General features: G+C 46.9%; 1 protein-coding gene across 1 annotated transcript in view; it reads right to left on the bottom strand.

The window, feature by feature from the left end:
* Positions 1-13,065: 13,065 nt before the first annotated feature.
* Positions 13,066-15,170, bottom strand: part of LOC134398119 (nuclear GTPase SLIP-GC-like) — a 65,401-nt gene continuing 63,296 nt past the window's right edge. Inside the window, exon 19 of the mRNA XM_063125363.1 lies at positions 13,066-13,397. Coding sequence (XP_062981433.1) covers positions 13,066-13,397 — 332 coding nt within the window. The remainder of the gene's footprint in view (positions 13,398-15,170) is intronic.

Genomic DNA, 15,170 nt, shown 5'->3' with positions numbered 1-15,170 from the left:
TTTTTATGTAATGATTGCAGCCCTACTGAGTTTCAGCCAGGAAAACGAAAAAGAAAGTTCTAAATTATACCTACAAAGATGTCTGGGAGGAGCTGAAAGTCCGACTCAGTTATGAACAATGCAAATCGACGGGGTGGGAGGAGGAGGAGGAGGAGGAGGAAGCGGGGGGGAGGACTCTCTCACCATTGACTGTGGGCCAAAGACTTATGTTATGCAACTTTTTTTTAAGAAAAAAAAAAAGCAAGCCTAAATGCCCACTTCCCAGGTCAGAAGCATATTACCTGCAGAAGAGATGTTTATCCCTTTCCTCCCTTTACCTATTTCTAGTGAGATAGCCGCCGCCCCCCTGCTATTTGATCCTGGATGTGGCATTTATTGTCAAGAGTTTGGGGGCATCTTTGGGGCACAATCTCCCATGTCACGTCTAGTTAGGCTCTCAGAATGCAAACTGCTTCTACAGCTTTCTGCTAACAAATCTAATGTATATATTACTGTAAAATTGCCAGGGAAATCCAACACACCAACATTTGACTTCAAAAGATGAAAGTTCTGAAAAGGAGGAGATTGTTAAGGACGAAGTTGAAGTTCAGTTAGAATGTTTACACCAGGTCAGGAAAAGTACCATTAAGCCTAGGGATGCTTCCAGAAAGGGGGCAGAGGGTGTCCCAGTGCTACAACTCAGGAAGTCTTGTGCACCAACTCTGTCATTTTTTCTTAACAGATTTACATAGAATCCTAGAATAGCAGAGTTGGAAGGGGCCTACAAGGCCATCGAGTCCAACCCCCTGCTCAATGCAGGAATCCACCCTAAAGCATCCCTGACAGAGGGTTGTCCAGCTGCGTCTTCTGCAGTAATGAAAAAGATAGTAGTGGGGAAATGGAAAGGTGACAACATTGGACTCTCAAATACACTCTGCATAGAGCTATCTTTGTGCCTAATCCAGAAACTTCAACTAGTTCAAAATATGGCAGCCAGGCTGGTCACCGATACATCTAGGGGTGACCACATTACACCAGTTTTAAAATCTCTTCACTGGCTGCCAATTAGTTTCCGGGTGAAGTATAAAATGTTGGTTATCACCTTTAAAGCCCTACATGGTTTGGGTCCAGGCTACCTGTGGTGTCGCCTTCTCCTGTACAATCCTCCCCGCAGACTCAGGTCCTCTGGGGAGAATTTACTCCAGTCAACAAAAACAAGGCTGACAACTATTACCCAGAGGAAGTTTTCTTCTGCTGCTCCCAGACAATGGAATGGCCTGCCAGGAGAGAATCGTCAACTTAACAGTCTTCCGGATTTTAAGAAACCTATAAAGACTGATCTCTTCCGGCAGACCTACCCAGCTGAATTTTAGGATGCTTTTAGGATGTTTTTAGGATGTTTTTTAGGAAGTTTTAACAAAGTATACTATGTTTTTAATCAATATTTCATGCATTTTATACTTACTGTTGTTCCCCTCTTCGATCAAGATGGAGAGGCTGATAAGAAATATTATTATTATTATTATTATTATTATTATTATTATTATTATTATTATTATTATTTTCTGTGAATGAATCGGAGCAATTCTGCTATAAAAGCCTCATCTGGAAGCACCCAAAGAGGTCACCAGGCAGGGTCAAGGAAGAAGGGCTTCCTTCAGAACATGGAAGTGTTCCACAAAGGAATCATAGAATAGTAGAGTTGGAAGGGGCCCACAAGGCCATCCACCCTAAAGCATCCCTGACAGATGGAGAATAGAAAGGAACACGAACTGGCATGCCCAAAATGCCAGCAGATGATGAGGGGTGCAGCGAAGCCTTTTTGAGGAGCAGAACATTAAGCAGCAATAATAACAAAGACCAACCAAAAAAAATCAAAAAATCCTTTAAGTACATTACAAACAGGTAACTGGCTAAGGAGGCTGTAGGTTCACTGGAAGACAAAAGGGTTAAAGGCATCCTTGGATCCAAGCCACTGTCTTTTCTCCAGAGGGTTTATTTATTTATTTATTTATTTATTTATTTATTACATTTTTATACCGCCCAATAGCCGAAGCTCTCTGGGCGGTTCACAAAAATTAAAACCACAGTAAAACACCAAACAGGTTAAAACACAATTACGAAATACAATATAAAAAGCGCAACCAGGATAAAACCACACAGCAAAGTTGATATAAGATTAAAATACAGAGTTAAAACAGTAAAATTTAAATTTAAGTTAAAATTAAGTGTTAAAATACTGAGAGAATAAAAAGGTCTTCAGCTGGCGACGAAAGCAGTACAGTGTAGGCGCCAGGCGGACCTCTCTGGGGAGCTCATTCCACAACCGGGGTGCCACAGCGGAGAAAGCCCACCTCCTAGTAGCCACCTGCCTCACTTCCTTTGGCAGGGGCTCACGGAGAAGGGCCCCTGTAGATGATCTTAAGGTCCGGGCAGGTACATATGGGAGGAGGCGTTCCTTCAGATAACCTGGCCCCAAACCGTTTAGGGCTTTAAATGTCAATACCAGCACTTTGAATTGGGCCCGGACCTGGACTGGCAGCCAATGAAGTTGTAAAAGGACTGGCGTAATGCGATCTCGCCGGCCAGTCCCTGTTAATAACCTTGCTGCCCTATTTTGCACCAGTTGAAGCTTCCGGACCATTTTCAAAGGCAGCCCCACGTATAACGCATTGCAGTAATCCAAACGAGAGGTTATCAGAGCATGGATAACTGTAGCTAAGCTATCTCTGTCCAGATAAGGGCGCAGCTGGTATATCAGCCTAAGCTGATAAAAGGTGCTCTTTGCCACTGAGTTCACCTGTGCCTCAAGTGACAGTTCTGGATCGAAGAGCACCCCCAAACTACGGACCCGATCCTTTAGGGGGAGTGCAACCTCGTCCAGGACAGGGCAAACATCACCTCTCCGGACAGAAGAACCACCCGCTAACAGTACCTCCGTCTTGTCTGGATTGAGTTTCAGTTTATTAGCCCTCATCCAGTCCATTACCGTGCCCAGGCACTGGTTCAGAACAGCCACTGCCTCACCTGGGTTTGATGAAAAGGAAATGTAGAGCTGGGTATCATCCACATATTGATGACACCTCAGTCCACATTTCCGGATAACCTCCCCCAGCGGCTTCATGTATATGTTAAACAGCATAGGGGATAAGATAGAGCCCTGTGGAACCCCATAGCTTAGGAGCCACGGCACAGAGCAATAATCCCCCAGCACCACCTTCTGGAATCGGCCATCCAAGTAGGAGCGGAACCACTGCAACGCAGTACCTCCAACTCCCAGCTCAGACAACCTATCCAGAAGGATACCATGGTCGATGGTATCGAAGGCCGCTGAGAGGTCCAGGAGAACCAACAGGGTCGCACTCCCCCTGTCTCTCTCCCGACAGAGGTCATCCCGCAGGGCGACCAAGGCAGTTTCCGTTCCAAAACCAGGCCTGAAACCCGATTGAAATGGATCTAGATAATCCGTTTCATTCAAGAGTGCCTGGAGTTGTCCTGCAACCACCCGCTCAAGCACCTTGCCCAGGAAAGGGATATTAGCCACCGGCCTGTAGTTGTTTACATCTTCCGGGTCCAGGTTAGGCTTCTTCAGGAGTTGTCTAATTGCCGCCTCTTTTAAAGAGGCCGGCACCACTCCCTCTCTCAAGGAGGCATTTACAACCTCCTGGACCCAGCCGGATCTACACTACTGCTTGTAGTGCACTGTTTATAAAAAGATGTTCCGGAGGACTCGAGTTAGCCGGCTGTTTGTCAACTACCTGTTGTTGAGAAACCTGAAAGAGAGTTCCCGGAATGACTGAGAGAGGAAACGAAAGTTAATGACAAGGCCAGGGCAAGAACAGGCTTTGGGTGCCTCTAGATGTGGCCTCCGCTGACAAAATTGGCTTCTTAGATGAATCACCATGTGGGGCTGTTTTATTTATTTATTTGCAATTTCTAAAGCACCGTTTAGGACCTATAACTGTCACCACATTCCAAAAGGCTTGAGCCCATTCTCTTTGGTGGGGAGCTGTGTTAGATCAATGTTCTTTCACCCAAGGACGAAATCCAAACAGCCCTTAAGCACGACTCCACCATTCCAGCGACAGAGGGTTCAAAAGCGCTTTATTGATTAGTAATCAAGGCCTGGCCTCTTCAAAGGGAGCAATCAGACAAAAGACATAGGGAATTCAGCACAGCATTTGAGCCTGCAAGGGGCAGGGCCCAGTAGCAGCATAAACCAATCAGAACATAACACTGGGGCATAGCTAATTATGCTAAACAATTCTCTCTGTTCTGTAAACAATACCTTTGGCCTTACAGTAAGTTACAGAGAGTTAACTTTGACACAGGAGGACTGGAGCCGGAGCTCTTGCTTATATTAGATAAGACAGATGCAAAGATGCACTCAAGGAGATATTTTCGCATACATGACATTATGACATTTTGCCTGCAATATGATGGCTACTTTACAGTTTCCTAATAAAAATGGAGAGACTTCTGCTAACAGCTGTGACAGGACATAAATGCTTTTGCCATCCCATGTTTTCCACATTACCAATTTGGGTTCTTTTTATCTGGAAACTTGAAATGCCCGGTTTTATTTATTTATTTATTTATTACATTTTTATACCGCCCAATAGCCGAAGCTCTCTGGGCGGTTCACAAAAATTAAAACCACAAAAAACATCCAACAGGTTAAAAACACAATTACGAAATACAGAATAAAAAGCGCAACCAGGATAAAACCACACAGCAAAGTTGATTATAAGATTAAAATAATCGGTTGTATGGAGCATGTAGGTATCTTATTTGGCAAGGACAGTGGTGATGCCAGCACAGGCTGTACAAGGGCGAGATCAATTTCTAAATAGTCTGATGGCTTTTCTACCGTAGTAAATATCCAGCCAAAGGATGTGACCTTCAACTTTACCAGGGCCGGATCTACATTATTGCTTTAAAGCGCTTTATAACAGTTTTATAGCGCTTTAAAGCAGTTAAAGTGCTTTATAACTGTTATAAAGCGCTTTAAAGCAGTAGTGTAGATCCGGCCCTGGTCACTGTTGTATGTTGTGTAAAGAGAGCAAGGAAAGGTGAAATCCTTAATGAACAATCATATAATACTCAACAAAAAGTTAAGGATATACATACAGTGAAACCATAATATTTAACATACAAAAATAAAATAAAGATTAACAATGATATTGCATTGAAAGTGCAATAAGATATTGCACAGACCAATGTATAGCTACAACAACGTAGAAAAAGGCCAAACATTTCGAAAAAAGGTCTTCGTCAGTGGTCAATGCTAAAATGCAATATACCAAAAGAACATACATGGGCAAATAGACCATACACAGATTACTGCTTGTTATTATGGATGTAGACACGAGGGTGCACATATAGGACAGAACAATTAAATACCGGGCTGCTGTGTACTCCCTGAAGATTTAATGGGGCTAACTTTACAATTCCCACAATGATGTGGTATAGGGTGTCACTCCCCTTTGAAAATATGCCGGGACTCCTAAAAGGAATAATAAAATATTTACACAATAATACATGTAGCAACCCCATGTTGTTAATGAGAATTCCTTATAAATGTGCCTCTCTATAAACTAATGGAAAACATACATCAAAAGTTTACCTACAGCCTTTTCAATCCGCCTTGGTCATAGTGTTTAGAAGAATGGCGTTAAGGCTGACTGATTTACAGCTGAGGTTAAGTACTATTCTTTTGTAGGCCAATTAAGCCTCTTAATCAATCAATCTAGTATGAGGCAAAATGGATCTCATTCCCATTTGTTATTTTTAGTGGCCAATTAGATGGTAATTAACACTTCAGGTTTGAAATCACAATGATTCATAATTGAATGATAATATACCATAATGTGTCAATAAAATCATTGTGATACACCAGGCCCGCCTCCTGCTGTGGAGGAAATGAGTGGGTGGGCTGTTTTATCTGTGCCCACCCTGGGTTGCTGCAAGCCCCTTCTGTTAGAAATCAAGTCTTCTGTAGCAATTTCATCAAAGCTGTAACTGAAAATATATTGCTCAACCAACAAGAAGTGTTGACATATTAGCAAGAGTGTGAACCTCCCGGCGAGGACAGAAAGGACGTGACCACAAAAAACAAATGTTCCAGTTTTGCAATACCCATCAACGTCTTGTTTTTTCCTGTCCTTAGAACTCTGCACATCCTTGCTTATCATTGGTTGAAAAGCTTATCTATTAGTGTATTATGATTGGTTTATTATATGCTGTTGCTTCTGAGGATGTTACCCTATAAGTATGCCAACTTTGCCTACCACTAGTGGGCAGTCCTTCAGGTCCTCTAAGGGTGGCCACCTTGCAGCGCTGCTCGTAACAAGCTTTTTCTAAAACGAGTGTTGGCCGCCACTCAACGAATCCCAATTAGAGGGAACCTGCCTTTTCAGGGTTCCTCCACACTGCTCGGCTTCCAGCGACCAATCAGGTGATCCGCCCTGGAACACACACATACACCTGGCTCAAATCAGAACAAGGTCACATCGCGGAAGGGGCGTGGTCACCTCGCTTTGAAGAAAATAGTCAGGTTAATCCCTGACTTTTTCAGCACACAGCTTCATAAAAGCCCGACAATGGCTGCAATTCGGCAGCTGCGTGGTATAACTGGCGCAGCAGCACCACGCAGCCACTGAAGGGCAAATAAGCCGCATGATAGGGTGATCATATGAAAAGGAGGACAGGGCTCCTGTATCTTTAACAGTTGTATTGAAAAGGGAATTTCGGCAGGTGTCATTTGTATATACTGTTACTTTCTACTGTTAGTTTTACCCTACCCTGTGCCTGCTTACCCTACCCTGTACCTGTTTGCATTCTCTTCCCCTCCTTATTGTTTTACTATGATTTTATTAGATTGTAAGCCTATGCGGCAGGGTCTTGCTATTTACTGTTTTACTCTGTACAGCACCATGTACATTGATGGTGCTATATAAATAAATAAATAAATAAATAATAATAATAATAATAATAATGAGAACCTGGTGAAATTCCCTCTTCATCACCACAGTTAAAGCTGCAGGAGCCCTGCCCTCTTTTAAATCTGGTCACTCTAGTATAGCTCCTGCACTTTAAATGTGACGAAGAGGGAATTTCACCAGTTTCTCCATATATACAAATGACACCTGCTGAAATTCCCTTTTCTATGCAACTGTTAAAGATACAGGAGCCTTGTCCTCCTTTCCATAGGGTCACCCTATGTATGGACAAGCTCCTTAAGAGAACTCTGTGCTGCCCCTCCCCCTTGCACCCAGCCTCAAATATCTTGGTGATTTAACAGCAATCCCCTCACACTTGCTGATGATGAATGCCAGGTTGATTGATTGATTTAATTTTTATACCGCCCCATAGCCGAAGCTCTCTGGATGGTTTACAAAAGCTAAAAACAGTGGACATTAAAAAGGTATACACAATTTAAAACCATCAAAAAAATATAAAAACAACAGTATGAAAAGTATCCATTTTAAACAACAGTTCTGGGGTCCATTAAAAAACAAACAAACTCAGCATATGTTGTTAATTAATTTATTTATTTATTAATTTATTACATTTTTCTACCGCCCAACAGCCGAAGCTCTCTGGGCGGTTCACAAAAATTAAAACCATCATAAAACAACCAACAGGTTAAAAGCACAAATACAAAATACAGTATAAAAAGCACAACCAGGATGAAACCACGCAGCAAAATTGATATAAGATTAAAATACAGAGTTAAAACAGTAAAATTTAAAATTAAGTTAAAATTAACTGTTAAAATACTGAGAGAATAAAAAGGTCTTCAGCTGGCGACGAAAGGAGTACAGTGTAGGCGCCAGGCGGACCTCTCTGGGGAGCTCATTCCACAGCCGGGGTGCCACAGCGGAGAAAGCCCTCCTCCTAGTAGCCACCCGCCTCACTTCCTTTGGCAGGGGCTCACGGAGAAGGGCCCCTGTAGATGATCTTAAGGTCCGGGTAGGTACATACAGGAGGAGGCGTTCCTTCAAATAACCTGGCCCCAAACCGTTCAGGGCTTTAAATGTCAATACCAGCACTATGAATTGGGCCCGGATGCCTGGGAGAAGAGAAAGGTCTTGACCTGGTGCCAAAAAGATAACAATGTTGGTGCCAGGCAAGCCTCATCGGGGAGATCATTCCACAGTCGGGGGGCAACCACCGAAAAGGCCCTCTCCCTTGTTGCCATCCTCCGAGCTTCCCTCGGAGTAGGCACTCGGAGGAGGACCTTAGATATTAAGTGCAGTGTTCGGGTAGGTTCATGTCGGGAGAGGCGTTCCATTAGGTATTGTTGTTCCAAGCCATGTAGGGCTTTATAGGTTAAAACCAACACCTTGAATTGGGCTCGGAAACATACAGGCAGCCAGTGCAAGCGGACCAGAGCAGGTGTTATATGGTCAAACCTTCTGGTTCCCGAAATCAATCTGGCCGCTGCATTTTGCACAAGCTGCAGCTTCCAAACCGTCTTCAAAGGCTGCCCCACGTAGAGGGCATTGCAGTAATCTAATTTGGAGGTTACCAGAGCGTGGAGGTTACCAGGTTGATGGATGGAAAAGTCTGCGTCATCCTTAATCTCAAAGCACATGCTGTCCTGGCTTGTAATGGCTGGAACCTGGTTGGAGAAAGCAGGCGCTGTGAGGCTCTCTCAGATGCATCCACCAGGTGGTTAAGAGCAGCAGCACCAAGCACGGCTTGAGGGGCAGGGAGGGGGTCTCCCTTTGGGCCACTTGGAGGCTATCTCCCTGGCCCCGATCCTTACAGCAGCACTTTGGCACCACAAGGCACCTTGCGCCCACACTTGCCTTTCTTCCCAGCATCTGCGCGTTGAGGAAGGCAAGTGCAAATTTTCCAGCCCCGCGCCTCTGGAGAAGTTAAAAAAAAAATGGGGGGGGGAGGAGAGGAACGGGGCCATTCCTCCCCCGTTTTTTAATTTTATAATCTGTATCTGCAGAATTTCACAGATACAAATAATAAAAATAAAAACTACGGGGATGAAGGAACAAGGCAGCCAGAAGAGGAATCATAGAATCATAGAATAGCAGAGTTGGAAGGGGCCTACAAGGCCATCAAGTCCAACCCCCTGCTCAGTGCAGGAATCCACCCTAAAGCATCCCTGACGGATGGCTGTCCAGCTGCCTCTTTAAGGCCTCTAGGGTGGGTGAGCCCACAACCTCCCTAGGTAACTGATTCCATTGTCGTACTGCTCTAACAGGCAGGAAGTTTTTCCTGATGTCCAGCCGGAATCTGGCTTCCTTTAACTTAAGCCCGTTATTCCGTGTCCTGCCCTCTGGGAGGATGGAGAAGAGATCCTGGCCTTCCTCTGTGTGACAACCTTTTAAGTATTTGAAGAGTGCTATCATGTCTCCCCTCAATCTTCTCTTCTCCAGGCTAAACATGCCCAGTTCTTTCAGTCTCTCTTCTGATCCTCCTGGTTGCCCTCCTCTGAACACGCTCCAGCTTGTCTGCATCCTTCTTGAATTGTGGAGGCCAGAACTGGACGCAATACTCTAGATGAGGCCTAACCAGGGCCGAATAGAGAGGAACCAGTACCTTACGTGATTTGGAAGCTATACTTCTATTAATGCAGCCCAAAATAGCATTTGCCTTTCTTGCAGCCATATCGCACTGTTGGCTCATATTCAGCTTGTGATCTACAACAATTCCAAGATCCTTCTCGTTTGTAGTATTGCTGAGCCAAGTGTCCCCCATCTTGTAACTGTGCATTTGGATAAACATTGCAGTATGTTCATGTGGGAATCACAGAATAGAAGAGCTTGTGTAGAACTACAGCGGGCCACTAGAGGGTGCTCTTGTACACCGGGAATCTGGAAGAAGTCTGATTTGTCTCTTAAAATTTTCCCAGCATTCTAAAACATATTTTGCATTTTATGACATGCAAGCATTTAAAGGCAGACTAGCAGAGTTGTATTTATTCCCAGCATCTGCTCTTCAAAGGTATAATCCCTCTGTTTTTTCATGATCATAACTAGTACGGTATTTTTTTCTCCCTCTTCCCTCCCCCTCCCCTTTTCCTTGTGTGTCATGTCTTTTTTAGAATGTCAGACTGAGGGCAGGGGCTGTCTTCTTTACTGATCAATTGTAAGCCACTCCGAGAGCCTTTTTGGCTGAGGTGCGGGACAAAAATACTCTAAACAAATAAATAATGGTAATAGCCTTGTCATCCATGAATTTGTCTCTGCCGTTTTTAAAGCCACGACCACATTTTGACACTGAATTCAGTAAAGTTAATTAAATTATGCAATGCATGAAGGAGTTGTATCCTGAGCCTAATGTTGGCATATGTTTGGAACCTCCTGCAGATCGGCTGTCTTGGGCTCACCCAGGTTCAAGTAGATGAGAGAAGGCGGGAGAGATTTTTTCCACGGCCTCTGCACCAGTCATAACATTAAAACCACCTTCTCAGCTACGAGCCTGCCTGGTTCTTGAAAACTGCTGGGCCTTTCTCCTGAGACTGACACCTTCAGAGGCACGTTTGATGGGGACACGAGAGAGGGCCTTCTCGGTGGCCGCTCCCCAAGCTGTGGAACTCGCTCCCAAGGGGGGCTAGGTTCGCTCCCTCTAGGCTGGCAGGCCAAGACTGCTTTGTTTATCCTGTAATTGGGCCTGTTGGGTTGGGTGCTATTTTTAATAATAGTGTACGTGATTTTGCTGTCGTTATCTTTTTATTATATTTTAACGTGCTGTTTTATTGTTTAAAATCAATATTGTTTCTGTAAGCCGCCTCGAATGACATTTTATGGTAGAAAGGCAGGATACAATTTAAATAAGTGAATATCATGCCTCTTCCAAAAACATTCACGTGCTTTATCAGAATCATGGGTGGCTTCGGCCAAATCATCATAGAATCATAGAAAAGCAGAGTTGGAAGGGGCCTACAAGGCCATTGAGACCAACCCCCTGCCCAATGCAGGAATCCACCCTAAAGCATCCCTGACAGATGGTTGTCCAGCTGCCTCTTGAAGGCCTCTAGGGTAGGAGAGCCCACAACCTCCCTAGGTAACTGATTCCAATGTCGTCCTGCTCTAACAGTCAGGAAGTTTTTCCTGATGTCCAGCCGGAATCTGGCTTCCGGTAACTTGAGCCCGTTATTCCGTGTCCTGCACTCTGGGAGGATCGAGAAGAGATCCTGGCCCTCCTCTGTGTGGCAACCTTTTAAGTATTTGAAGAGCCCAGCGTTGGCTCCTTAGCTACTAAAGACTGTAAATGGGTTAGAAATAAATGGGATAAGAATCACCAAGTCCTTTGAACGTATGGAAGTATTTGTGCTGCCGCCCCTCTGGAAATGGGTTGCCAGCGTGATCTGTGCTTCCTTGGCCCGGCACAGATCCCGGCAGGTGGGCAGGCACGTGCTTTTGGACTGTCTAGCAACCCTTGTCGCACTCAATGGTGAGACAGAACAGCCCCTCCCGTACTTTGCACTGCTATTGTTTGATCAAGGTGTTCCGTCCCTGAGTCAGGCTTTCGATTCCTTTCAGCCACCTCTGTCTTGAACACTCAGCTCCCCTGACCCTTTGTTGGTCAATTTGCATCTCTCCCATTGTGTTTTTTTCCCCCCACTCTCCCTTCTGTCTTTTTTGATAGCCGCTGTCACCTGACTGGCCCACAAATGCCCCAGACACTATTTTGCACACAAAAACCCCAAGCACTATTTTTTGGGGGAATACTCCAGCCACTATTTTGCACATAGAATCATAGAATAGCAGAGTTGGAAGGGGCCTACAAGGCCATGGAGTCCAACCCCCTGCTCAATGCAGGAATCCACCTGACAGAGCGGGTTGTCCAGCTGCCTCTTGAAGGCCTCTAGTGTGGGAGAGCCCACAACCTCCCTAGGTCACTGGTTCCATTGTCATACTGCAATGGAAAGGAATACTGGGATCCCGTATTTTTAACAGTTGTCTAGAAAAGGGAATTTCAGCAGATGTCATTTGTATGCAGGCAGCACCTGGTGAAATGCCCTCTTCATTGCAACAGTTACAGCTGCAGGAGCCCTGCCCTCTTTTGTATCTGGTCACTCTAGTATAGGGCAGGGCTTCTGCAGCTGTAACTGTTGCAATGAAGAGGGCATTTCACCAGGCACTGCCTGCATACAAATGACAAATGGACAACCCTCTGTCAGGGATGCTTTAGGGTGGATTCCTGCATTGAGCAGGGGGTTGGACTCCATGGCCTTGTAGGCCCCTTCCAACTCTGCTATTCTATGATTCCATGACATCTGCTGAAATTCCCTTTTCTAGACAACTGTTAAAAATACGGGAGCCCAGTACTCCTTTCCATAGGGTCACCGCACACATGAAAACCCCAGCCACTATTTCGCTCCTGCTTTGGCCTGGTGGCCCTCAGGATCCCAAGCAATGTCCACCCAGCACTGCTATATCTGACGAATTTCGATGTGCCTGGGCCACACCTCACCTGGCCCCCTGGAGCACCGCTTGGCTCCCTCAAACTCATTTCCCAAGAGTGGACTGATGTGGCCCAGGAGCCCAGCCGTCACCACAGCAACCCAGGGAGGGGGAAGTCAGGAGAGAGACAAGGCAGCTTCATGAGAACATCAGAGGAGCCCTCATGGTGGATCAGACCCAGGGTCCATCTAGTCCAGCGCTCTGTTCACACAGGGGCCAGCCAGCCGTTGACCAGGGATGAACAAGCAGGACAGGAGTGCAGCAGCACCCTCCCACCCATGTTCCCCAGCAACTGGTGCACCCAGGCTTACTGCCTCTGATACTGGAGGTAGCACACCTAGCCATCAGGGCTAGTAGCCGTTGACGGCCTTCTCCATCGGGAATTTATCCAACCCCCCTTTCAAAGCCATCCAAATGGGTGTCCATCGCCACCTCTTGCGGCAGCCAATTCCATAGTTCCACTCCGCACCGCATGAAGAAATCCTTCCCACGCGGGCGCTGCAGGGAGGAGAGAGCTGCACCAGTGGAGCTCCTGCCTGCCGCCGATCCCAGCAGCCCCGAGACCGTGCGCCAAGCGAAGCATCATTCAGTTCAGCTGGAGCGGGGGTGGGGGTGGGGGATCACGCGCCGCCTCCCATCCCTCTTCCCAAGCTCACTGCCGCCGCGGGGGAGGGTTCAAAGATTTGGGAGTCGCTGTCAGCTGATGGCTGCGGTCATGTGACCCGCTCCTCCTCGTCGTGCAGCTGCCGAGAAGGAAGTGCCGGGGGTGCTGGTGCTGGTGCTGGTGCTGTGCGCGTCGGGCGAGCGAAGGAGCGAGCATGGCCTGGACCAAGTACCAGCTGGGCCTGGCCGCGCTCATGCTAGTCACCGGCTCCATCAACACCCTTTCCGCCAAGTAAGCGGGGATGAGGGGTGGGCAGGCGAGGAAGGCAGGGCGGGAGGGAGGAGGAAAGAGCAGCCACAGACGGGGAGATTTAAGGGATCCTGCCCAGACATCACAGAAGAGGCTTGAGAGGGGATGGGGGGTGCTAGAGACAACCCCCCGTGCAAAACCGAGGGTCGTGGGGATGGGGGTCTGTGGCTCCCTGGTCTTTGCGTGGGGGGACAGGGGGGGTTGCTCCCTGTGCTGCATCTCAGCTTAGCCCAGTCTCTTGGAAGAATCGATGGCTGCTAGTCATTACGATGGCTATAGAGCAATCTCTCCCCCGAACCGGTGCCTTCCCGAGGTGTTGGACTACAACTCCCATAATCCCACAGCCAGCTGGCTGTGGGATTATGGGAGTTGTAGTCCAACACCTCGGGAAGGCGCCACGTTGGGACAGAGGCTGCTGTACATTTTCTCCCGTATCAGCCCTGACTACTAGTTGCTGGAGAAATGCAAGCCTTCGTGCGCCCTCCTTGGCCACTCCCTGTTGGGGCCGCAGGTTGGCCCCTGCATCAACAGAGCGCTGGGCCTTGGGCTTGATCCAGCTTCAGCACCCTTTTTATGAGTCTTAGGGAATGAAGGCTGGTTTTTAAAAAACAACAACAACAACAACAACAACAACCAAGAGCCCTCCTCTTTCGGTCTGCACCAGGCAAGGTGGACACCTCTCTATTTAGAGTCTTGTGGCACTTTCAAGCCGAACCAGGTTGTTTCATTCTGGCCAAGCTTGCGTGGACCCTGGCTGCTTCATCGGACACATCGGGTGAAGGAGGCAGTGTCTGGGCCAGCGTATGCCAGAATAATTGCCCTTGCTAGCCCTTAAAGTTTGTTATTTTTGCTGCAACAGACAAGCACAGCCACCCCTCTGGAAGTCTCTCTCTCTCCCCACGCACACCTCCTCACTCAGGTGACCACTTTTGCATCTGGCCAGGTAGGCTCTGGACCACCAAGGCCAATATTGTGGCATCTGCTTTGGCGGGCTAGAGGCTACATGGTCAGAGATGTGAAGTGGCCACTTGAGCGAGGGGGTTGTTGGGTTACGTGTATGTGTGTATACGTAGAGGTACACCTGGAGTACAGGTGGAAGGAAGAGGCAAAGGAGGGAAAACTCAGCTCATGATGATGTCTGTTTCTGCCCCTTCTCTTCTCACTCAGTTATCTGGGGTGGGGGGTTATCATGGTGGAGATGGGGGGGGGGGCTTCTTACAGACAATAGTCCCTGGGCACTCTTCAAATACTTAAAAGGTTGTCACACAGAGAAGGGCCAGGATCTCTTCTCGATCCTCCCAGAGTGCAGGACACGGAATAATGGGCTCAAGTTAAAGGAAGCCAGATTCCAGCTGGACATCAGGGAAAACTTCCTGACTGTTAGAGCAGTACGACAATGGAACCAGTTACCTAGGGAGGTCGTGGGCTCTCCCACCTTCAAGAGGCAGCTGGACAACCACCTGTCAGGGATGCTTTAGGGTGGATTCCTGCATTGAGCAGGGGGTTGGACTTGATGGCCTTAGAGGCCCCTTCCAACTCTACTATTCTATGATTCTATGAATTTTGGAGCATATTAGCCATATATGTAAAGAGTCCGTTTGATTTCATCACCTGCTATTCTCTTTCCTTCTTCTCCCTGCCTGGAGTCTTGAGTTCTAGGTAAATATGGAGAGCGGGGGGGGGGAGGGGGGCTCCCTGTCCTCTCGCTGAGAAGGCTGCAAAAATGTTGACTGTCCTTATCTGCTGCCCCTTAACTGCTGTGTCCATTCAGACATTTGAGTCACAGGCTTGTTATTCCAGAGCTTGGTCAAATATTGCCAGAAATACAGGAGAACCGGGGAGAA

Source organism: Elgaria multicarinata, chromosome 4 (genome assembly GCF_023053635.1).
Source record: "Elgaria multicarinata webbii isolate HBS135686 ecotype San Diego chromosome 4, rElgMul1.1.pri, whole genome shotgun sequence".
NCBI classification, from domain to species: Eukaryota; Metazoa; Chordata; class Lepidosauria; order Squamata; family Anguidae; genus Elgaria; species Elgaria multicarinata.
Note: the sequence above shows the minus strand (reverse complement) of the source record. Positions and strands in the feature narration are given on the sequence as shown.